Source organism: Chrysochloris asiatica, unplaced genomic scaffold (genome assembly GCF_000296735.1).
Source record: "Chrysochloris asiatica unplaced genomic scaffold, ChrAsi1.0 scaffold00038, whole genome shotgun sequence".
NCBI classification, from domain to species: Eukaryota; Metazoa; Chordata; class Mammalia; order Afrosoricida; family Chrysochloridae; genus Chrysochloris; species Chrysochloris asiatica.
Window position 1 is genome coordinate 6492856 of NW_006408556.1, and position 23567 is coordinate 6516422.

The following is a 23567-nucleotide window of genomic DNA, read 5'->3' on the forward strand; positions in this document are numbered from 1 at the left end:
TTCCAAAAAAGAAAAAAATGAATTCAGGAACCCAAGAGACATTCTTCCCCCAAAAGAAAACGAAACCCTTTCCTCTTTCCCAAAGGTTCTTATCTTCACCTGCTTGTTCTCCTCCAGGAGGGTAGGAACTTTCAGCTCCGCCTCCCTGCTCGTCCCAGCTCCGCCTTCCTGGTCCACCTGTGTGCCAGGTCTCTGACGTTACTGTTAGGCGTCAGGGGCCTGCAGGATCTCGGCTTTCGATTGGTCCGTCCGTTCACGGTTTGCACAGTCCACCAATGGTAGCGGCGCTGGGTCGGGGGTTGCCCTTTTCCAAGATGGCGCCCCTAGGCGCTGGGAGTGGGTGACCAGTGGCGGGGAAGCGGCCTGGGTTGGCCCTCGGGTTGCGGGGTCCGGGGGCGTCTCTCCGGGTCCCCACCTCAGGCCCGCCTACAACGCCTTCCCCGGGCCAGAGCAATGGCCTCCGAGAACAGCAAGCAGTTTTGGAAGAGGAGCGCCAAGCTGCCGGGGAGGTGAGCCCAGGACGCTGAGGGAGAAAGGACTGGACCAAACCCCTCCAGACCTAAGGTCTAAATCCCGCGGGCCTAGGACGTTTCGGGTCCCGGAGGGCTGATTTGGGGAATCCCGGTTGGGGGATCGGGGACCGCCTGGTGGAGGCAGGGCAGCTGTTGGACAGAGGAGCAGGCAGCGAGCTCTTGGGGACAGCTGTGTGTGGGAGCAGACCAGGTTCTGTGGGCGGAGGTCTCCGGAGGGGCTCCCGTCACCTATTAGGTGGTCGGGGACGGCCGTAAGGTACAGTGAAGTTGGGTGAGTCATCTAAGTCGATCATGGGATCGGAGGGGTCTCACTTTAGACAGAACTCGCACTCTGGGGTCTCCACCACGCACAGATGGTGGCTTGCACGAGGATAGCCCCTTGCACCCCCCAATTCGGAACCTGCGAATCTTTCTCCTTCACTCTCCAAAGGTTCTTTTCGGGCCGCCTGCGGGGGCGACAGGAAAATTCTTCAATCAAACCACACTTTTATCAAGTTGTCCGTTTCCCATTAAGAATTATTACAAGGTGACCCCAGAATCTGGGCTATTTCTTTGACAGCTCTCAAGGATTTGGCCAACCCTAGTGCCCTCTATATCCCCTAAGTTGCAATGATTTTCTTATACAAATGTGCCAAATTCTATCAATTTAATTTGTTTAGTTGGAGAGCAGACCTTCTAAGATACTTTTAAAAATGTTTCCCCCTTTTTTGGTGTATGTTGAAACTTAGCAATTGCCTTCTTATAACACTGATGTTGTTTTACAGTCTCAGTTTGTTTGGGGCAGAGTTCTGAGAAATATAAAAAGTAATGTATATTTTAGTGGTACATTTAGGATTTCTGCCAGCCTCGGTCAGCTTGTTGGTGAAGTTCTTGTTAGATTGTGCCCACATGCTACCTTTCCTAATTGATTTATTCGTTTTCTCATAGCATAATCCTTTGAATTTATGACTTTTAGCAAGAGAGAAATGAGGCTAAATAGCAGACTCATTTTATTTAGGATCCTATTAGACTTAGCGAGAATAGTGTGGGAACCAACTTTTAGTAATATACTATTAGAATAATACAAGAGAATACAAATGCAAAGATAGCTTCAGATTAAAGTGTTGTAGAATTACAGTGTTGGTGCTGAAGATGATAGATGTTTTTAGATTAGCTCCACTTCCTGCCAACTGATTCCTTTTCCTTCCTGGTCCATTGAACTCTCCAGCTCTCTCTAACTGCCATTGTTTGGGGTTTTCCATAGTGAGGTCATTTCTTTACACTTTGACATCCTAAAATAATCATCAGAATCAAAGAGAAAACTGTTAAATCAGAAAGGAATACATGGTACGGCTCTTCTATTTCTTCTGACTGCGTGTTGATATTGATGAAATTTTTTTTCTTTACCATATTTTCTCTGTTGGACTTTAAGAACAGTCAACTTTTTGTAAACTAGAAAGAGTAGTCTTTATTCAGTTTTTCCAAGTTTTGTGGGTTTCCCTTTTCATTTTGAAGAAGAATATAGAGGCAAAGAGGAAAGAACATTTGACTGCAAAAGACCTGGGCTTTGGTTTGGACTTGCTTTGTGACCAAGAACAAATCATTTATTTAATCTCTCAGCTTCCATAGATATGAAATGAGAATAAAAATACCTTCCTCGGGGTTGTTATGAGGTCTAAATGAAATACTCTATTTATAAGGAACCTGCTATTGTTGTTGTTAAGTGCCATCGAGTTGGTTCTGACTCAGAGACCCTGTATAGGGTTTTCCAGACTATAAATCTTCGTGGGAGCAGGAAGCCTCATCTTTTCTGGTGGAACGGCTGATAGACTCAAACCTATAGCCTTGTGTATTATAGTCCAATGTTTATCCTACAGAGCCGAGGTCAGTGTTTTTTTAGCACAGTATGTGCTGTTGTTGTTAAATGCCCTCGAATCAGCTCCAACTCATCAAGAGCCTGAATCAGGTTTCCAAGGAGAGGCTCATGAGTTTGAACTGCCAACCTTGCGGTTCAAACTGACCTTGCAGTCCAGTGCAGTGGACAATAGTTGCTCAGAAAATATTAATTATTAATATTACTGTTATTAGTAGAACAAGTAAACATTTAAAAGAATGTTTCTCTCAGATCCTTACTCTAATGCTAATTATTTGTCTTTATTGTTTATTCATAAGACATTAAAATGTTGGCACAATTCACAATAGTTTTTGCTATCTTGCTATTGAAGAGAAATGTTGTTCAGCACTATGATTTTTAGCAAGGATGACCCAAAGGCCCCTGGTTATAGGGGGAAATTAAGGTTCTTTTAGATAGAAAGGTGCTTTGACTTAAGGGACATGTTAGGGCATTTTTTCAAGAGTAGAACTTTGTGCTTGTACTCTTGGTTTTGGTGTGGAAAAACTTTCTCTTAGGTGGGAAACAACACAAATGACTGTGTACTAGGCCTGTACAACCTAGAAGTGAAACTAGTTTGGTTTTTTTTTGAAAATTGAAAGGTAAAAAGTCAAAGCAACAGCAGGCTCCTTTCAGTTTCCTTCACCATGACCAAGCGACTTTAATAACAACAAATAGGAATTTTATTTAATAAAAATCACCAAAGTTCAAAATGAGTTAAGCAGTCATTAAAAAAAAAAACAAAAGCAACACTTAGCTTTATTGAGAGACAATTCATATTCCAGAGAATTCACCCTTTTAAAGTGTAGAACCCAATTTTTTTTTTTTTTAGTATATTCAGAGTTGTACAGCTTTCACCACTAATTTCAGAACATTTTCATCACCCAAAAATGAAACTCTAAGCCAATTAGTAGCCAGTCCCAATTCACTTCTCCTTCAGTCCATGGCAACCACTAGTCTGTTTCCTGTTTCTATAGATTTGCCTGTTCTGGACATTTCATATAAATGGGATCTATATAGTATATGGCCTTTTGTGACTGGCTTCATTTATTAAGCATAATGTTTTCAATGTTGTGGTTGTTGTTGTTAAGTGCCATTGAGTCGATTCCTACCCATTGTTATGTAGGATGTTTCCACTGATCTTGTGGTTCAAACCAACCTTGGGGTCAAGTGTCTATCCTACAGCACCATACCAGGACTCCAGTGTTGTAGTATGAATCAGTAAATAATTTCTTTTTATGGCTAAATAACAGTTCATTGTATGTATAGACCAAACTTTATTTATGCATTCATCAGTTTATCAGACCTTTGAGTTGTTTCCTCTTTTTGGTTATTGTGAATAATGCTATTATGAACATTCATGTACTGGTGTTTGTGTGGACATACATTTTCTATTCTTTTGAGTGTATTCCTAAGAATGATATTGCTGGCTCATATGCATCAGATTAGACATCTTTTTACATTTTTTCAATATTCCTCCGAGTCCAGATACTTGATATATCAAATAGACTTTGTGGTGATGGAAGGCAGTGTATAGTGTTGTGGTTAAGAATGCAAACTCTGGCTCAAGCAGGTACTTGTATCCCAGTATTCATTTCAGCAGCCTTCACAATAGCCAAAAGCTGGGAACAACCCAAGTGTCCATCAACAGATGAATGGATAAACAAAATGTAGTGCATACATAGAGTGGAGACGTACTCAACCATAAAGACAGATGAAGTTCTGATACATGCTGTAACATGGATGAACCTTGTGAACCTTATGCTAATGAAATAAGTCAGACACAAAAGTACACCTATGGTATGATTCCACTTATATGAAATATCTAAAATAGGCATATGCCTAGAGACATAAGTTTATTAGTGATTAACAGAGACTAGAGAAAAGGGAAATTGGGGAATTATTGTTTGAAGGGTGAAAACTTTTGGAAATAGATAGTGGTTACACAAAATAGTGAATGTAATTAATGTCACTGAAATGTACACTTATAATAGTTACTTTGCAAGTCTTTTGTTATATATATATATATATGTTGTCATTAAGTGCTGTTGAGTCAACTCTGACTCATAGCGATCCTGTATAGGATTTCCGAGGAGCGGCTGGTGGGTTTGAATTGAACCACGGACCTTGCAGTTCACACTGACTTTGTGGTCTAGTGCATTATCCTGCATTCCCACACCAGGACTTACTCACCGCCCCCCCCCCCACACACACACACACACAAACAACCAAAGGACATATTCTGCAAGCCTGCTCCGTGGCCACCAGCACCTGGCTACCAGCACACAAACTTTCTCTTTCCATGAGTCCAGAGCCCTCAGCTGCTCTTTCTCTCCATGTCCTCATCTCTGTCTCCATTTCTGGTGTCGCTGCTTCTCTGGATAGGGTCCCACATTCCACTCGTGCTCTTCTCCTTTGATGGTCCTAAGGTTCTCTGTTCCTGGACTGTAAAATTAACTGCTCCCCTCTTTTTGTTACAAAACTTCTACTTTTACAGTGTCACTGAGTTCTTCCTCTCTCCCTGTCACATCCTATTCATCAACAAATCCTGTTGACATATCAAAATTTATTGCAAATCAGAACAGTTTTCATTACATCCACCCCGACTAAACCCAAAAAACCCAAACCCATTGTCTTCATAGAGACCGTATGGTACAGAATAGAATTGCCCCATAGGATTTCCAAGTCTGCAGTTTTTACAAAAGCTGACTGCCACATCTGTCTCCCCCAGAGTAGCTGGTGGATTTGAACCACCAGTCTTTGGGTTAGCAACCCAGTGCTTAGCTACTGCCCTACTAGGGCCCCTTCCACCCCTACTACTCTGGGTTAAGCTGGGTCCTCTTCTTTCCTTGACTGCTACTGTAGCCTCCTAACTGGTCCTCCCACTTCTCTTCTTGCCCCTCTACAGGCCTCACAGTTGAAGTTAGAGAAAAATCCAAACTTCATGGCTGGGAAGATAGGCCTCATTAAAGACTTTGATGTTTGCTCTAAGAGCAGTGGGATGCCATGAAAAGGTGGATGTTGGTGAAGCGTAGCACAATCAGATTTGCATTTATAAAAATATCCTGGCTGTCCTGAGAGAATGGCTTGGAGCAGTATTTCTCAATGCAGGTGGGGGATGGGGACAGACAGTTGGTATAAGGAGCAGGTTAACTCTGAGTTTTACTAGACATCTGACATCCTTGGCCCCTGCATCCTCAATGTCAGGAATGGTCACCTGGTATTGGGATAACCACCCTGGCCCCATAAACTTACATAGTTCCAAACACTCCAGCTCTGACCCTCCAGCCCCCACTGGGAATCAGAGTAAATGTAGGAGGCTAGTTTGGGGACTACTGCAGCCAATAGTGGCAGAGGCGATGATGTCTTAAGTAGGGTAGTGTCTTTGGAAATGAGATTGTGGTCAAGTTTAAGGGCAACAGAACTTGGTAAATTTTAGATTTAGGAAATGCGGGAGAAGGAGGTGCCCAGGAGGTGTCACTCCCAGGTTTCTGGCTTAGGGCTTAGGTAGACTGTGAGAGGAAAAGCCCCGCTTTTAGACAAAGTACTGAAATACTTCCAGCTTGATTTCCTTATCTGTAAGATGAGAGGTTTGGGTAAGTGGTCCCTAAGGCTCTCACCATTTCTGAAGTTTAGTGTTGACTTTAGTTTACAGTTTTGTCCAATTCATGTCAGTGTATATTTCCCTTTTGCTTTGCCTTTTCACACCATGGTTAACATATAGTGAGTGGTTTGTGTTTTTTATTTTTTTGCTTTGTTTTTGACTGAAGATGGGCTTTTCTATTTTGTGCCTTAAATGTTAGCTTTGAAAGTAGCAAATTGCTGGCCCTGCTAAGCATGGGTGTCACCAAACAGTAGAATATTACAACTCAAGTGTAAGACCATCACAGATCAGGAAACTGAGGCCCAGAGAGAAGAAATGACTTGTAGATTTCTTGATTTCTAGTCCAGTACTCTGTCTGCTTCTGTCTCCCTTTCTCTCACTCTCTGCTAAGATTAAGACACCCTCTGTCACATCTTCCCATCCAGTCCAAGGGTGTGAATACTTGGAACATAGAGTAGTAGAAAGCTAGAGATAAGACTTGGAACAGGATTGACAAACAGGCAGGCCCTGGCCCTGGCTCACTCCCCTCATTCTTATTTCTAATTTTACTAGGAGAGGCTGCTCCCTCTTTTTAAGCAAAATGTTTATTGTGAAAGTCAAAGAGCTTATTCACATCAAGCGAAGTTGATTTAAAAAAAAAAAAAAAGTCTAATCACTTGAATTACTTAGAAGCTCATTGATTTTAAACTAAAACTTCCTCTGTCATTTGGTCATTTTTCATAACATTAATGAATCTGATAGGTAGACTCAGTGTAATGGTCCCAGCTGCCTGGTCAGATCATTATAGTCTATTCTTGGCTTGGAAATATTATCTTGATAAAGTGAGCGTCTAGAAGATACTAAATTATCTCTGAACCAGCATAGTTTCCCAGTTCTGGAAGACTTCCATCGAGCAAGTGTGTGAACCTTAATCAGTTGCCAACATGTTTGACTTTAAATTGCTTATAGCTCTGTTCCCATATTTGCTTTAGCTTCTTTGTCAGTGCTAAACAAACACCAAGGTTTCCTCACTGTTCCAGCTACATAACACAGCCATGGCAATGCATTCTGTGGGGTTGGTTTTATTAAAGGGAATAACTGGAAAGTTAACAGAGGATTGCTAACCACAAGATCTGCAGTTTAACCCCACCAGCCACTTTCTGCTCCTGTGAAGATTTACAGCTTCAGAAGCCCTATACAGACAGGGTCACTGTGAGTCGAAATTGACATGGTGAAAGAGGGTTTGATTGTTGGTCCAAGTGGCAGAACTTCCTGTGGTGTTTCTTTCTCTGCATATCTGAGTTGCAGTGTATTTGCCTCTGGGTTTTAGGGACACCTAGAGAAGAGTCCTGGAGTCCTGGTGTGGCACTGTGGGTTAATGTGCCAGACTGCAAAGCTGTTTAAACTGCAAGGTCGGCAGTTCAAACTCACCAGCTGCTCCTTGGAAACTCTATATAGGGTCTCTATGGGTCGAAACCGACTCGACAGCACTTAACAGCAGCAACAGCAGAGAAGAGTCCTGGTGTGGTGTTGTAGAGTAAGAATTAGACTGCTAACCACCCACCAACTGCTCCTGGTAAACCCTATATAGGGTCGCTATAAGCTGGACCTGACTCGGCTGCATTTAACAACAGTAGAGAAGAGGCAAGGACCCCTAGTGGCACAGAGGAAACTGGAGTTGGTGCATAGCTTTCCTTGCATAAGGAAGCTGAATATTCTCTTTCCAGTTTTTCCACTAAGCATGTGCTACTTTTGTAATCTGAAAAACTTAAAGAGAAATTGGGCAAAAGCACATTTTAAAAAGCTTTTTATTAAGAATTGAGTGAAGATTTACAGAGTAGATCATCAGTTTTATATCCAACAATTCTGCTTCATTTTCATCTCAATGGCTGCAGTCCCCTCCCTGGATTTCTTATTTCCATTCCTCCTTCTTTTCCAATCCTTCTGAACTTTGTCCTTGAGTAAATGCTGCCCTTTTGATCTCATGGTTGATCATTCGATGGAGAATGTAACACTAATGTTGTCGTTCCCCCTATCTAATGCTTGGCTGAAAATTGAGACACGGGGTGACTTCAATTCCATACCTGAAGGGTTACCAAGGACCATAGTCTTGGGGTTTCTCTAGCTTTTATCTGATCCGTATGCCTGGTCTTTTTTTATGATTTTGAGTTTTGTTCCACATTTTCTCCCACCAAAAAACACATTGTTGAGTGAAAGAAGGAAAAAATAGAATTATATTTGTACAGTATGTTGTCTTTTATATAACATTTTAAAACAGTAAACAATACTGTATGTTTTTTATGGATACCTGAGTATGTACGAAAAGTTTAGCAGTTGGAAAGACTGCATACAAGCTTAAGGCTAGTAGTTGTCTCTGCAGAGGCAGGATACAATTTATATAGAGTTTAAAAAACACATGAAACAATATTATACCTTGTTTAGTGATATTGTTGTTGTTGTTGTTATGTGCCGTGGAGTCGGTTCTAACTCATAGCGACCCTGTACAGGGTTTCCGAGGCTGTAAATCTTTATGGGAGCAAAAAGCCTCATCTTTTTCCCACGGAACAGCTGGTAGTTTCGAACTGGTGACCCTGAGGTTCGCAGCCCAATTCGTAACCACTACGCTACCAGAGCTCCTTTGTTTAGTGATAATACATAGAAAAGAAAACAAAAACAAAAGCTCAGATAAACTCTAGATTCAATAGAGTGACACTGGGAGTTTTAACTCCATAGTGTTGTATTTCTTAATCTGGTGGGCACCTACCTGTGTGTGCCTAATACTATCATCTCCACTATATGTTTAAAACAGCTCATTGAACAAAAGTAATTTAAACGCTGATTATATATTTTAGGAGATCAAAGAAGGTGGGGTAATGGATGCTGGGGATAGAGTGAGGGAAAGTCTTATGTGGGGTATCGAAGTTAAAGGGAATGTTCCAGGACAGATAAGATTTTGAAAAGGGATGTAGAAAAGCATTCCAGATAGGGAAAAGAGCCTGATGCAGTAATGAGTTGAGTCTGCCTGTGGGAGGAGTAGGGATGGCTGTCAGGACACTGCACATTGTCATCACAGGGCTCTTTCAGTCTGTCTGCATTGAGGCTCTTGGATCCTCTCCCTCTTCTAAGTTGTTGCCTGCCTCTTTTGAAGTACAGTAAGTACAATAAGCTAATTTATTGTACAGATACGTTGTGGTTTACAGATTCAGTCTGGGCTTTGATACCTTTGCGATGAAGTCCATCATTTATCTTAGTTTTTCTGTCTGTGCCAGCGCATCAGGCTGCTGACTTTTAAAGATGTTGTTGTTGTTGTTAAGTACCGTGGTGCCGGTTCCGACTCATAGATAGTCTGCCACAATTCTAAGATCCTTTTCTTGTATGGTGATTGATGGCCTTTGCTCGTCAGCCCACACAATTTGGTTAGTTTTTTGTTTTGTTTTTTTTCCTGCAAGGATTATTATCAGGTAGTAATTACTCATTTTAGAAGCTCTGGTAGTGTAGTGGTTTTGAATTGGGCTGCTAATCTCACGGTCAGCAGTTCGAAACTACCAGCTGTTCCGTGGGAGAAAGATGAGGCTTTCTGCTCCCATAAAGATTTATAGCCTCGGAAACCCTGTACAGGGTCTCTATGAGTTGGAACCGACTCCACGGCACATAACAACAACAATACTCATTTTGGAATCCTGATGTGGCGCTTTGAGCTAATGCGCTGGACTTCAGTTTGAACCCAAAAGTCTGTGGTTCCACTCCTTGGAAACCCTATATAGTGTCGCTATGAGTTGAAACCAACTTGACGGCACTTAACAATCACAACAGCAATACTCATTTAATGAAAGGATCTTGACTCCTCTCATTTTTTTCATTCAAGTCACCTAATCCAACTGGACTATTGAGATCTTCCTGCAGAGTTATCAGCTGAACTTTATAATTCACTATGATGAAGACTTGTGGACTTGGAAAGTTTAAATGTACTCATCGTAGAATATTTTACAGCACTAAGATACAAACAAATGACTCTTTTGTTTAGTTTGCGTTTTCATTTTTGTTTCGTCTAAGCCCTCTTTCTCTCTAAACGAAACTTTCCCTTTACCTTCGGTCATTTTTTTTTTCTCCTTTCTCTCTGCCTAGGAAACACTTGGAACGTAGTAAAGTAGTATTGTTTGCTTTTCAGAGTTTATATTTTTTGTAGTAGTAGTATGTTTTATGTAGTACTAGTAGTAGTATGTGTAATGTTTTAGGAAATAGGAATTCTTACAGCTAAAAAGAAGCCATATCTAAAACTGAAAATTGTACACAAGAAATTCCCTCTGAAATCTTAGTAGAAATCCATGTGACAGTGTTGGGACTGACTACAGGTATACTACTGGAGAGTAAGCATCAAACTGTGAACCACAGTGTCAGCAGTTCAAGACCACAAGCCATTCCACGGGAGAAAAATGAGGCTTTCTGCTTCTGCAAAGATTTACAGCCTCAGAAACCCTATACTGGGTCTCTGTGAGTAGGAACTGACTCAAAGGCACTTGACAACAGCAGCCATATACCTTGGTGATATTGCAGTTTTGGTTCCAGACCATCACAATAAAGTACACTTGCAAAAGGCAAGTGGTGACAAATTTTTGGTTTCCCAGTGCAATAAGGAGTCCCGGTGTGGCGCTGTGGGCTAATACGTTAGACTGCAAAGTCATTTAAACTGCAAGGTTGATGGTTCAAGCTCACCAGCTGTTCCTTAGAAACCCTATACAGGGTTGCCATGGTTTGGAGTCAACTTGATGGCACTTATCAACAACAATATATGTATGTATGTATGTATGTATGTATGTTATGTTATTTTTATACTATATTGTAGTCTATTAAGCATGCAGTAGCGTTTAAAAAAGATTTGAAATACTGTGAGAATGACCAAAATGTGACATGTGAAATGAGAGCACACTGTTGGAAAAATGGTGCTTTTTGATGAAGGGTTGCCACAGACCTTCAATTTGTTAAAAACTGAAGTATCTGCAAAGCACAGTAAAGCAACTATATATCAAACAAAGTACTTGGTAAACTTGTTCTGTTTGTGAGTATTTGGTATGGATTAAATTACAAAAATGTGAGAGAAGAAGAAAAACAACATTTCTTGAGCACTTAATTGTGCCAGGTAACATTCTAATGCTTGCATACTTACTCCACTACCTGCTTATGTTAAATGAGTATTACCATTTGCCAGAAATTGTGCTAAAGAACTTTTAACACATTATTCCTTTTAAACCTCCCAACCCTCTTAAGACTGTTTTTGTGTTGTTGTTTTTTAAGGTGATGCATATACCTGGTACTAAATCAGAAAGGTACAAAAAGGTTTGCAGCGAAAACTAAGTTTCTCTGCACCCCATCCTCCAGTCATCCAGTTCCTCTTCCTGGAGGCAAACCATGGTCTCTCGTGTCTCGTGTACTCTTTCAGAGATAATTTATGATATATAATCCTGATCATTTGTAAATATGTGTGTGTGTTTTTTTTTAAACTTTATTGTGAATTGAGTGAAGGTTTACAGACAAGATCATCAGCTTTGCATTAAACAAATCATACACTTGTTTTATCTCAATGATTGCAATCCCCTCCCTGCAACAACAGTTATCCTACTTCCTCCCTGTGGTTCTCCATTTACATCTTATAGTTTACAAATGAACAAAGCAAAAATATTTGATGCACACATGCGAAACAAAAAATATGAATTTGAATATCTAAAGGGCACATTCTACAAGCGATTCTCTAGCTCACAGACACAACCTTACTCAGTCCATGGGCCAAGAGCCCGCAACTGCTGTCTCTTCGTGCCACCATCTCTGCCACCATCTCTGCTGTTGCCATTTTTCTAGGTGGAGATCTCATGCTCTTCCTTCTTGGTGACCCAAAGATCATCTGTTCCTAAAATGAAAGATTAACTACTCCCCCTTATCCTACAGCACCAAACCAGGATTAGTTGGAGTCCTGGTTTGGTGCTGTAGGATAAGCACTGGACTGCAAGGTTGGTGGTTCAAACTCACCAGCTGCTTCTTAAAAACCCTATATAGGGTCGCTCTGAGTTGGAATTGACTTAACAACAACAACAACCCTTACACATCTTTGTCTCCGAGAGCCACAGGTAGGTTTCTGCAACTCAAATATATTTTCTTGTCTCTAAAGTAATTCATGAATTCTCAATTGGCTGTGGCAGGTCCCATCTGCAGACACTGCTCGTTGGTCACTTTTTCTCTTGCTGCGTCTGTGGATGTATTTAAAGTTTTGTTTTTTTTAAAATTGGCAATTTATACATACAATTCTGCACTTTTTTTCAATTATTGTCCTATTTGATATCAATGAACATAAAACCACCACATTTTTTTGAACAGATGTCCTATAATTTATTTAACCAGTCTCCTATCATTAATAATCATTTTTATTTTAGCCCATTTTTATTTAGTGATGTGACTGATATGTTTGGTCTGAGTTCTATTTTAAATTATTTTCTTAGAAAAAATATTTCCCAATATGGACTTTGCCTACTTTTGTGTGTAGTGTGTGGTGGGAGAGGTTATGCATGCATATGTTCTGATATTGCGGTGTTAGAGAAAAATATCAAAAGCACCATGGACTTCCAGGAGGGCAAACAAAACTCTAAATACAGTACTAATATTATCTGTATTACATGTAAAAGGGTAAGTTAAAAAAGTGTTGCTAAAACATATATTTAGTCTTCCAGTCCATGACCATGAATGTCTTTCTATTTATTAAAGTCTTTTTAAATTTCTTACCAAAAAAAAAACAAAACCCAAAAACAAGGCAGCCATTTTTGCTAGTTTTGGAGTGCATATAAATAGAATCATACAGTATTTACTCTTTTATACTTTGCTACTTTCACTCAACATGACGTTTATAAGGTTCATGCACGTTATTACTTGCAGCATTGGTTCATTTATGTACGTTGCTGTATAGTATTCTGTTATATGAGTTCATTTCTCTGTTCACTGTTGATGAGTTATTTCTAGTTTGGGCCTAACTGGAACCATTTTAGTATGAATACTTTTATACAAGTCTCCTGATACACATATGTATATATTTCTCTTAAGATATATACTTGAGAGTGAAAATGCTTGCTCTTAGGGTATGCATGTTTCATTTTTCTTGCGTTTGAAAAATGATTGCATCAATTTATACCCCAACTAGCAGTATGTGAGAGTTCCTTGGGTCAGTGTTCCCTTGCTATGTAATATTGCTTCTTTGTCTTTTAGCCCCATTGATCCTTTGAGGTAGGTGATAGTCCCATTTTACAAATGAGAAAACAGGTTCAAAATGGTCAGATAATTTAGCGCACAGTTACAGTGGTATTGGGTGCCATAACTGACATTTGAACTCTACCCCCTGGGGTCCTTAAAGCCTATTATCTTTCCATGATGCTTTCTTTACTGGTAGGATTTCTTGGCAATCAGGTAAGGAACTGAAGCTTCACCAGGGAAGAAACGTGTGTAAAGGCTTGCTTGTAAAGAATAGTTGTCTTTTAAGGATGACTTGGAGAATAATCTTTCTTGGAAGTAAGCTATTTCCCAAAGACCTTTTTAATTTTGTAGGATATTCATGCAACATACCTAGTTGCTTAACAGCTTGCTGTTCATTTTTTTCTTGGTTTTAGCATCCAGCCTGTGTATGGAGCACAACACCCCCCTCTGGACCCTCGGCTTACCAAACAGTAAGTCAAGAAATCTTTTTTGTCTATGCACATACTTTTTCATTCCTACTCTCCCACACCCTTTCCTAATTTATTGAAATTACCTTTCATCTTTGACCTTTCCTAGCTTCTCCTTTGCCTTAACTAAACAGTTTTTTTCCCCATAACATCCAAATGATCTGTATGTTTTGTGTTTGTCTGCACTGGAAGTTGGTATATGTAGGGTTTGTTGTTGAATTCTGTGTTCTGGTCAGAAAGTGTTTATTAATTAAATATTATCCCCCAAACTACTTGATTGATAACCCTCTTCTAGCAGGGAATTTGGTTTCTGGAGATTATTGCTTCTGAATAGAGATAGATCTGTCACCCTTTTTGAACTTACGAGAACTAGGGAAAATGGAATATACTGTGGTTTTGGCATTCTTTATGTCCTCTTTCTCTTTGACACACTCAAGGAAACCTAGGTTCACAGTAGAGTAGAAGGTCCTTGGAGGCTATTTCTCTAGTAAAACCCTAGTAAATTATTTTCAAGCACATTGGAAGACCTAGTTAAATCTAAGATGTGTAGGCATGTATCCATACCCCCAATTATCGCTTTTAGCACACCATTCTCTTAAGGGCCAGCACTCAGCCACAATGAATTTAAGTGATTCAGAAGGTGGGTCTCTTTCTCAGATTGTCTAAGCACTATAGCCTCTATCTTTATGCATCATTAATCTTATAAACTTGTTTTTAGGAATGCTACAGTTTGTAGTGAAAACAATGATTTAGGAGGTGGAGGAGGCCTAGGTTCTCATCCTTTGGGGGCTGTGTAATCTTTCTTCACAGTCATTGATGATGTCAAGATAATGTGCATTATCTAGAAAAAATACTGCATCAAGTATGCATTAGCAATATGTGAATGTTTTGAGAAGTTAGCTTAATGTACAGTGAATTTACTTTAATTTGACTAAGGTGTTCTTGTAATTTAGTGAGGCTTTTTTTTTTTTTAAGTTTTTATTGTGAATTATGTGTTAGTTTACATGGGTGAACATTATCTTTACATTCATCCTATCGTATTTTGTTTCATTGCAATAATCACAATCCCCTGCATGCATCATCAACCAACCAAAGGGTACATCCCACACACCTGCCCCCCTGCCGCCAGCCCACAGCCCCTCTCCCTCCTTGAGTCCAGAGTCCTGTTGTTGGTGGTGGTAAGTGCCATCGAGTCAGTTCCAACTTGTAGAAGTAACTATATTCTAATTACTATGGAAGCATGACTGCTATTTTTTTTCTATTAGAGGCACAATGTGTATATCTGAACCCAGTAGAGTGTTAGCTCCTTGAGGACAGGGAATTTGTTTTGTTCACCACTGTGGCCTCAGCAACTAGAATAGTGTCTGCCACACAGTTGTTGTTAAGTGCCATTGATTCATAACAACCCATAGGCTTTCCAGGGAGCAGCTGGTAGGGTCAAACCATCAACTTGGTGGATAGCAGTCCGGTGCTTATCCTACAGCACCACACCAGGACTCCACTGCCACACAGTAGCACTGAGTAAACATTTATGGATTTTTTTGCATCTCATTTATTTAGGTAATGGGCTTTTCTTTAATGTTTCCCAGTTTGCACTTTGTATCAGCTCTTGTTCTTCAGGGGCATCATGCGTTCTGTGATGTTTCCTTTAAATAGAGTGAATTCTGCCATTTCCTTGGTTTTATCATCAGCAGGCTACCTGAGCATTAGTCACTCTAGCAGGCTCTGTTGATTACCTACCTGTCCAATTGTTTTCCTGCTCCTGTTGCTCCTTGCTCATGAACCATGACTTTGCTCAGATAGTGAGCCGGTGGCAGTGCACTAAGAGGAGGTCCCAGGATTAGCTTTAACCTCTCATACTAATTCAGTTGTTAATATCAGGGTCAGCTTGTGGCCTCATTTTGACCAATGAGATGTAAAACAAAGGGCGGTTCCTATAAAACTTTCCTCTTTTGATAAATGAGATATCATTTTGTGGAGAAAACCTCTTTTTGCTCCATTCACCTATTCTCTGATTTTGAATCTGGTAGTGTGAAAAAAGTTGTAGTGGATAATTTTTAATCCTGAGAGAAGGACACTAGCCCAGGATGTCTTTACTAAGTCTCACAGACTTAGTCCTTGGATTAAATCAGTTAGGTGCTCTCTACCACATCTTTTAGGAGCTCTGGTAGTATAGTGGTTATGAGTTGAGCTGCTAACCCCAAGGTCAGTAGTTCAAAACTACCAGCCATTCCACAGGAGAAAGATGAGGCTTTCTGTTCCCATGAAGATTTACAGCTGTGGAAACCCAATGTAGGGTCGCTATGAGTCGGAACTCACACCACAGCACACCACCACCACCACTTCTTTTGCAATGGGTTTTTAAACTATTGAAGCATCATAGTTTGAGTATTCTGTTACTTGTAGCCAAAAGCATTACTGTTGCAGCCAGGATTTGTTGACTGTTAATAGATCCATTTCAGCAAAATTTTTAATAGCCTTTGATAAACACATTACTAAAAAATTTGTCCATCCACTTCTATTTAAAGCAGTGGGCTATACTATCTGGTTGTTATATTTGGGTCAGGATCACCAAACCTTGTCTACATCTATCATCATCTGAGTTTTCCCTTAGTTTGTCTTTAGCACAGGTCTTGAGGAATATCAGTGTGTCCCAGGCTGCCAGGATACCTATTAGATGATGTGCAGCATGAATATTTTTCACCTATTATTGAGCAGAATTGTAATCATATTTTCAATAGAAATAATCACTTACCTTGTCAATCAGAAGAATATAACTGTCACTGAATCATTTGCTTCCCTTTTTCTTGCTAGGGTGCTTTGGCATCAGTACTCAACAACATGGAACATCTAGGCCTGCACTAGACCATTTTACAATTCCAGATTGTTACTATAAAACATTTATCGCCCTTATTTTAGTACCTTTGTTGGGACATTTTTATTACGTCTCTACTAGATGATTATTGCTCCACTTCACACGACTATTAATTACTATGAGGATAATCCCCATCATGGCTGAAGCCTTTGTATTAGGTCTTTAATCATCTAAACTGCACAAAGCACAGGAAGTCAGTGCCTGTCCGTATATATTGACTTTAATTTGCCAAATCATTGCCATTAGTGGTAATAATACCTGCAATAATTTTTATAGCTCAGATAAAACAAGTCTTATTGCAGAGGAGCCCCATTGTTCAATAGATGTGATGGTAAGGTTCTAAATTATTGTTTTCTGAATTGATAGTGAAGTATGGTGGCTTTTAGTTCTGAGTTATAAAACTAGTTCACAAGAAGTCATATTGGTTACTGAGAGTACTGGGTTTATTTGACTGTTGTCAAAATTTTCCACTTGTTTCACATCCTTTATCAGTCTCAAACATTATTTTTCTAAATAAAATTGTATCATTTATCTATTAAGTGACACATCCATATCAGTACAACAGTGTCATATTATCAAATTACTAGGAGCTATGATGGTGCAGTGGTTAAGCATTTGGCTGCTAATGGAAAGGTCAGTGGTTCAAACCCACTAGTGGCTCCTTGGGAAAAAAGACCTGGAGATCTGCTCCCATAAAGATTACAGCTTAGAAAACCCCATGGATTTGATGAACTTGACCTACACCTATGAAGGCTCAAAAGAGGGAACAAATCTTTACAGTGAGGATCATTTCCACCCCCTCGGTACACAGGGTTGGCAGGGATGGGCAATTTGTACATTGGCTACCCAAAATGGGAGGGCTACAAAGGCAAGAAGTGACTGGCTTACAAGCTTTCAAGAGGGAACCTAGATCCAGAGGGCACGGAGGAAGGTAGAATCTCAACTGAGTAGTATCCAATCTGTCTGGGCGGGACTGATGGAACAAGTTGGGGATAGGACTATTGTAGTACAATTGTGAATAATTGTAATCAGGACTGACTGTGAGGGTTGGAAATGTAAAGGTAGACATTTTGTAGCAAAAGGAGGGGAGTAGTTGACTTTGCAGTCCAGGAGCGGAGGTCCCTGGAACCATCAAAGGAGAAGGACAGAGAGCAGGACCCTACCCAGAGAAGCAGTCACACCAGAGATGGAGGCAGAGACGATGAAGTGGAGAGATAGAGCGGCTGGTGACTTTAGACCCAGAGAGGGAGAGGGGCTGTGTGCTGACGACTGGGGTGGGGGTGGGGGGGGTGGTGGCAGCCTTGTGGGGTATACCTTTGGTTGTTTGATAATGCATGAAGGGGATTGTAATCATGGCAATGAAATGATATATGATAATAGGATAAATGTAAAGCTAATGTTCTCCCATGTAAACCATCACATCATTCAGAATAAAAACTTTAAAAATAAATAAATAAAAATTTAAAAAGTAACTGTAGTACAAAATACTAACAACAACAAACCCTATGAAGCAGTTCTCCTATATCAAGGGTCTCTTTGAGTCAGAATCTACTGGACCCACCCAACAACAACATTATCAAATTGTAGAATAACTGATCTTTTAAGCATTTCCAACAAGTATAGTCTGTGGCTGCCTTTAAAAAAATATATACATAGGTGTTCATGTTACCATTCAAGAAATTACCCTTCCCCAGACAACCAAGTGGCTCTCAGTGTACCATTAACTGTGGTTTTGAGAGTTTTTAGTGTCACCTGAACTTCCTGACTTTGTCTTTGCCACTTCCTAGCTTCATGGCTTTCAGCAAATGACTTAACTTCTCAGAACATTAGTTTCCTCATCATAAAATAAAGCAAAGGCTGGCGTCACAGAGCTATTCTAAAAGTGTTTTCTAGGCTGTAATTTGGCATACAGTTATAACAAGGTATGTGAAGACGCCTGTCAGACTCCAGTTTGACTGTAACTTTGATATAATTCTGTTTCAGTAATCTTGGACAAACGTACAGCCATACTGTGGCATCTGTGTGACTCAGTTGACTTGTTCATTTCCCTTACCAAACTGAAGACCCTTTTAAGTGTCACCCTTATTCTTTTCAGCCCATTTTTCTGGGTAGAGTAGTTAGAGAGTGTACACAGTCTGGGATCAGGTAGACCTGACCTGCTCTCTGTGACCTACCCTCAGTCAACCTCAGTTTCCTCATCTGCAGATGGGAATAATATAGTATCTACTTTAGAGGCTTGTTAATGAACATTAAGTGAGGAAATTGATATATATATATAAAGCAACCCTGGTGGCACTGTAGGATAAGCACTGGATTGCTAACCACAATGTCAATGGTTCAAGCTTACCAGCCACTCCTTGGCAATCCTATATCCAGGGTTGCTGTCAGTCAGAACTAATTCAACACACAACAATAACAGCAGTTAACCACAAGATCAGCGGTTCAAAGTCATCAGCTGATGTCTGCTCCTGTAAAGACTTTATAGCCTCAGAAACCCTACATAGGGTCTTTTTGAGTCAGAATCTGTTTGATGGCAGTGGGTTTGGTTTTGGTTTTGGATATATATAAAAGCTAGCACAGGGCCTGGTACCCAGTGAGCAACCAATAAATGTCAACTAAGATTTATGTATGCATATATGAACTTAGGTATCTCCTCTAGAGAGAACAGAATTAATAAACATGGAAAAGCTTCAAAGCCATTGATATTCACATGATTACCCCTGGGCTCTAGACTTCTTTCAGTGGTAACCCAAAGGATTTTTCACTCTGTACTCTCTTCTTTCATTCTTTGTTGTTGTTGCTGCTCATTTAAAATGAGAGGGCATTTTATTCAGTACATTTCCACCCTGCCATCTCAGTCTTGCTTGAGACCCTTTGGGTGTTCTCTACTCACCTCCCCCGCATACTCACCCAGACCCCTACCCTGGAATGGGCCTTCCTTTTTTGTTTGTCTAAACATTTTATTGTGCTGTACGTGAAAGTTTACACAGTAAATGAAGTTCCCATAATTAATTCATAAATAAATTGTTCCATGACATTGGTTGCAATGCCCACAATATTTGAATGCTCTCCCCATTTCCACCCTGAGTACCCCGTTTTCATTCATCCAGTTTCCCTACCCCTCCCTGCATTCTCATGTTTGGTTTTGGGCGCATGTTGCCCTTGGTTTCATACAAAGGCATACCTCAGAGAGATTGCAAGTTCAGTTCCAGACCACGACAATAAAGTGAATATTGCAGTAAAGCAAATCATATAAATGTTGTGGTCCTGGTGGTACTGTGGGCTAAGGATTGGATTGCTGACTGAAAGGTTAGTGATTCAAACTCATGAGCTGTTCTGCAGGAGATGATGCAATCTGCTTTGTAAAGATTTACAGTCTCAGAAAGTCTGTCCTAGCGGATTGCTATGAGTCGGAATTGATGAGATGGCAGTGGGTTGAGTTTGGTTTGGTAGTCCATTTATTGTGAACTAGCATATGAAAAAGTTTGAAATATTGTGAGCATTACCTAAATGTGGCATAGAGACTTGAAAGTAGCATATTATTGGAAAATTAGCACTGATACACTTGCTTACTGCAGAATTGCTGCAAACCTCTAATATATAAAAACACAGTGCCGCGGGGTGCAATAAGTGAAGCACAATAAAATGTGGTGTGCCTGGAGTTAACATGCGTGGTAAGGAACACATGTCTCACATGTACTATGGTCTATTTTATAGGTCAGTCTGCTACTTGGTTTAGAGATGACCTTTTGTTTCAAGTTAGGAGGATGTGGCTTTAGTTTCGAGTTAGAAGATTCTCACCAGGACTTTCTATTGGGATCCTGGTCAGAGCAGTTAAAAGTGCTAGTTGGACACCATCTAGTTCTGGTCTCAGGTTAGAGGAGGCTGTGGTTCATTTGGACCTATGAACTAATTGCTCCCTTGAGTCTTTGGTCTTCTTTACTTCCCTTTTCTCCAGATAGGAAGAAATCAATCGTTGTATCTTAGATGACAGTTTGCACACTTTTAAGACCCCAGGCATCATTCACCAAACTAGGATGTAGATGGCTAGCTTTATGAATGATTGTGCCAATTAATCCAAATGTCTCTTTCTTTTGTTCTTGGGGGTGTTTCTCACCAACTTGTTCTGTCCTCAGACTCTGCTACCACTGTCTAGATGACATCAACCCCTCCCTGTATGAAGATCTCTTTCCTTAGGGTCGATCTGACTTTCTAGATGATTAGTGGAGTTATAGGGTTTGTGGAGTAAATATCCCTAAAATAACATCTGATAGTCTCCAAATGGTCTGCCCTGAATCCAGTGTCTTTCTGTCACAGGAAACAATGACCTTTCCTCCTTTCTTTCCTCTTCATTATATTGAGATGTAAGGAGCTCTGATAACGCAGGGCTGCTAACCTTAAGGTCAGCATTTTGAAACTACCAGTCATTCTGTGGGAGAAAGATGAGGCTTTCTGCTCCTGTAAGGATTTACAGCCTTGGAAACCCTGTACAGGGTTGCTATGAGTTGGAACCAACTCCACAACACACCACCACCAACACCACCACTCATGATGGAATGTGTCTCCTTCCTAAAGTCTTCATTTGAGTAAATTCTCATTCTTATCTATTTAATTATACTGAGTCTTCATCCGCTTCAAAAATAGAATATTTTTAGAATGCATGTTGTTATTGTTAAATGCCGTCGAGTCGGTTCCGACCCATAGCAAATGCATAGCAAGGTATAAAGACACCCATCTCCCTACCGCTCCATCTGTCCAGGAGTCTTAGCATCTGTTGAGACCTGACACTCAGGTTGGCCCATTTCTTGCTGTAGTGATTTTTCCAGATGCTTCCCCTGATGTTAGACTGTCAGCCTCTGTTAACTGGATGGCCCGAGTTAAATTCAGCTTCTTGATTTTGTGGCTTATTTGAAGAATTCTGAAAACATCAAGAGTGTATTTAGGAAGCATCAATTAGAAAAAAAACAAAACAACAGAATAGTTAATCTTGGGGTCCCAAGTACCTGATATTGCTCTGTAAGATTCATCGTTTATAATTATTGACAGTACTTGTCGCTCCGATGGAGGAAAACAGTAGTAATAATATTCCTTTGCAGTTTTTAACAGATGACAGATATTTGGTATACATCTGCATATTTGTTCTTGACAGCAACTCCTCTGAAGTGTGTGCTATAGGTAGGGAGTCTCAGGCTCCCTTTCGTAGGGGAGAAACAACCACTGGATGAGTCTAGAACACACAGAATCAGTGTATTTGCAGAATAGTAATTTACTTTCTATCCTATGGATAAGAAACTCTTGTGCAGTGGGTTAAGTGTTGGGTTGCTAATCAGAAGGTGAGTGGTTCAGATCCACTAGCCACTGTGTATGTGAAACAAAGCCTTCTTCCATGAAGATTTACAGCCTTGGAAACCCTATAGAGCAGTTCTACTTTGTTCTGTAGGCTCACTGTGACTCAGAATCATCTCAGTGGCAGTGAGTGTTGGTTTTATTCTCTAGACGGATTTTTGACATATGTAGATATTTGCACTGCAGTGCCTGTTTTATTTTATTTGGGTTCTTGCTAATTTTTAATTGTTCATTCAGTAGATTTCTGAGTACTCTTACTTTGGAGATCATTAAAAGTCAATAAAACACTTTAAAAAAAAAACAATCTTTTCCACTGATTAATGTAAGTAATGTGTGCTTTGTAGAAAACGTAAAAAGAATTTAGAGAAGTATAAAAATGAAATGAACAATCACCTACAATTCCACAGCCCGAGCTAAGTACTGTTAACATTTTGATGGAGCCACTGATCTACTTCCAAAAAGTCAAAACCTTGTAGAAGGAAATTCAAAATCATAACAGGCAGACACAGACAGACTTCCTGGTAGAGACTGGTTGAGTTCCTGAGACTGTGGTCCTTCAGATACCTTTCAAACCTGTGTCAAACTACAAAGTGAATGTTTGTAGCCATGAGGAACATACTCATAACAGTCAACCAAAAAGGCAGCATTTAACAAAAAGCAAAGTTCAGAAGGCAGGAAGAGGCAGAAAAGAAGGACAAATGAAAATGAGAAACACTGGGACGAAGTGGGTAGAGTGCTGATACATTGAGGGGCTTGCAACTAGTATCTTAAAACAAAGTGTGTGTAGACATGGTCTTTAGTAATTTTCCATTTGATGTCAAAACCAGACAGTTGCTCGTCATTTCCAGTTTCTTGATTTTGTTTACAGAGTTTTGGTGTTGCACTGGACTATAAAGTCAGTTTGAACCACAAGGCCAACAGTTCAAGCTCACCAGCTGCTCCTCAGAAACCCTATACAGGGTCGCTCTAGGTCAGAACTGACTCAACAGCACTTAGTAGCAACAACAACAACAACAAATATTGATTACAATTTTTAACCAAAATAAGTAATACCAGTATAAGTTGTCTTAGATAACTTAGATAACTTTTGTCTATATTTCTGATTATTTTCTTATGGTCAGAGATTATGAACCATTTTAAGGCTAAATATGTGTACATTGCAGATGGTTTTACAGAAGGTTGTACAACATACACCCCCACCTGCTGTAGAGGAGAGCTAGTCTTACCAGTGGTGTCATTAGGATTGATGTCACCCATTGCAGTAACTCATGGACCTCCTGCTGTACCAGACCATGCAAATCCTTAGCAGTGTTTATTATCAATTTCAATCATAGAATATGTAATACATCTAGATGTAAATTGCTTACATATCTGAGATTATATGGATACTAACAATACACAGAGTCACTCTACCAAAAGGAAATGGTTAATGTTCAACCATTTCAAGAGGTTGCATATGATCAAGAGCGAGTGATACTAAAGGAGGATGTCCAAGGTGCATTGAAGGAACTGGCATAGACAAGGCACCAGGAATTAATGGAATAAAAATTGAAATCTTTCAAGAAAATGTGAGGCAGCACAGGAGGCACTCACTCATCTCTGCCAAGAAATTTGGAAGACAACTGTCTGGCCGACTGATTGGAAGAGATCCATATTTGTGCCC

General features: G+C 40.1%; 1 protein-coding gene across 1 annotated transcript in view; it reads left to right on the forward strand.

The window, feature by feature from the left end:
• The first annotated feature begins 308 nt into the window (after positions 1-308).
• Positions 309-23567, forward strand: part of TBC1D22B (TBC1 domain family, member 22B) — a 103757-nt gene continuing 80498 nt past the window's right edge. The window contains exons 1-2 of the mRNA XM_006860421.1: positions 309-509; positions 13630-13686. Coding sequence (XP_006860483.1) covers positions 454-509; positions 13630-13686 — 113 coding nt within the window. The 5' untranslated portion in view covers positions 309-453. The remainder of the gene's footprint in view (positions 510-13629; positions 13687-23567) is intronic.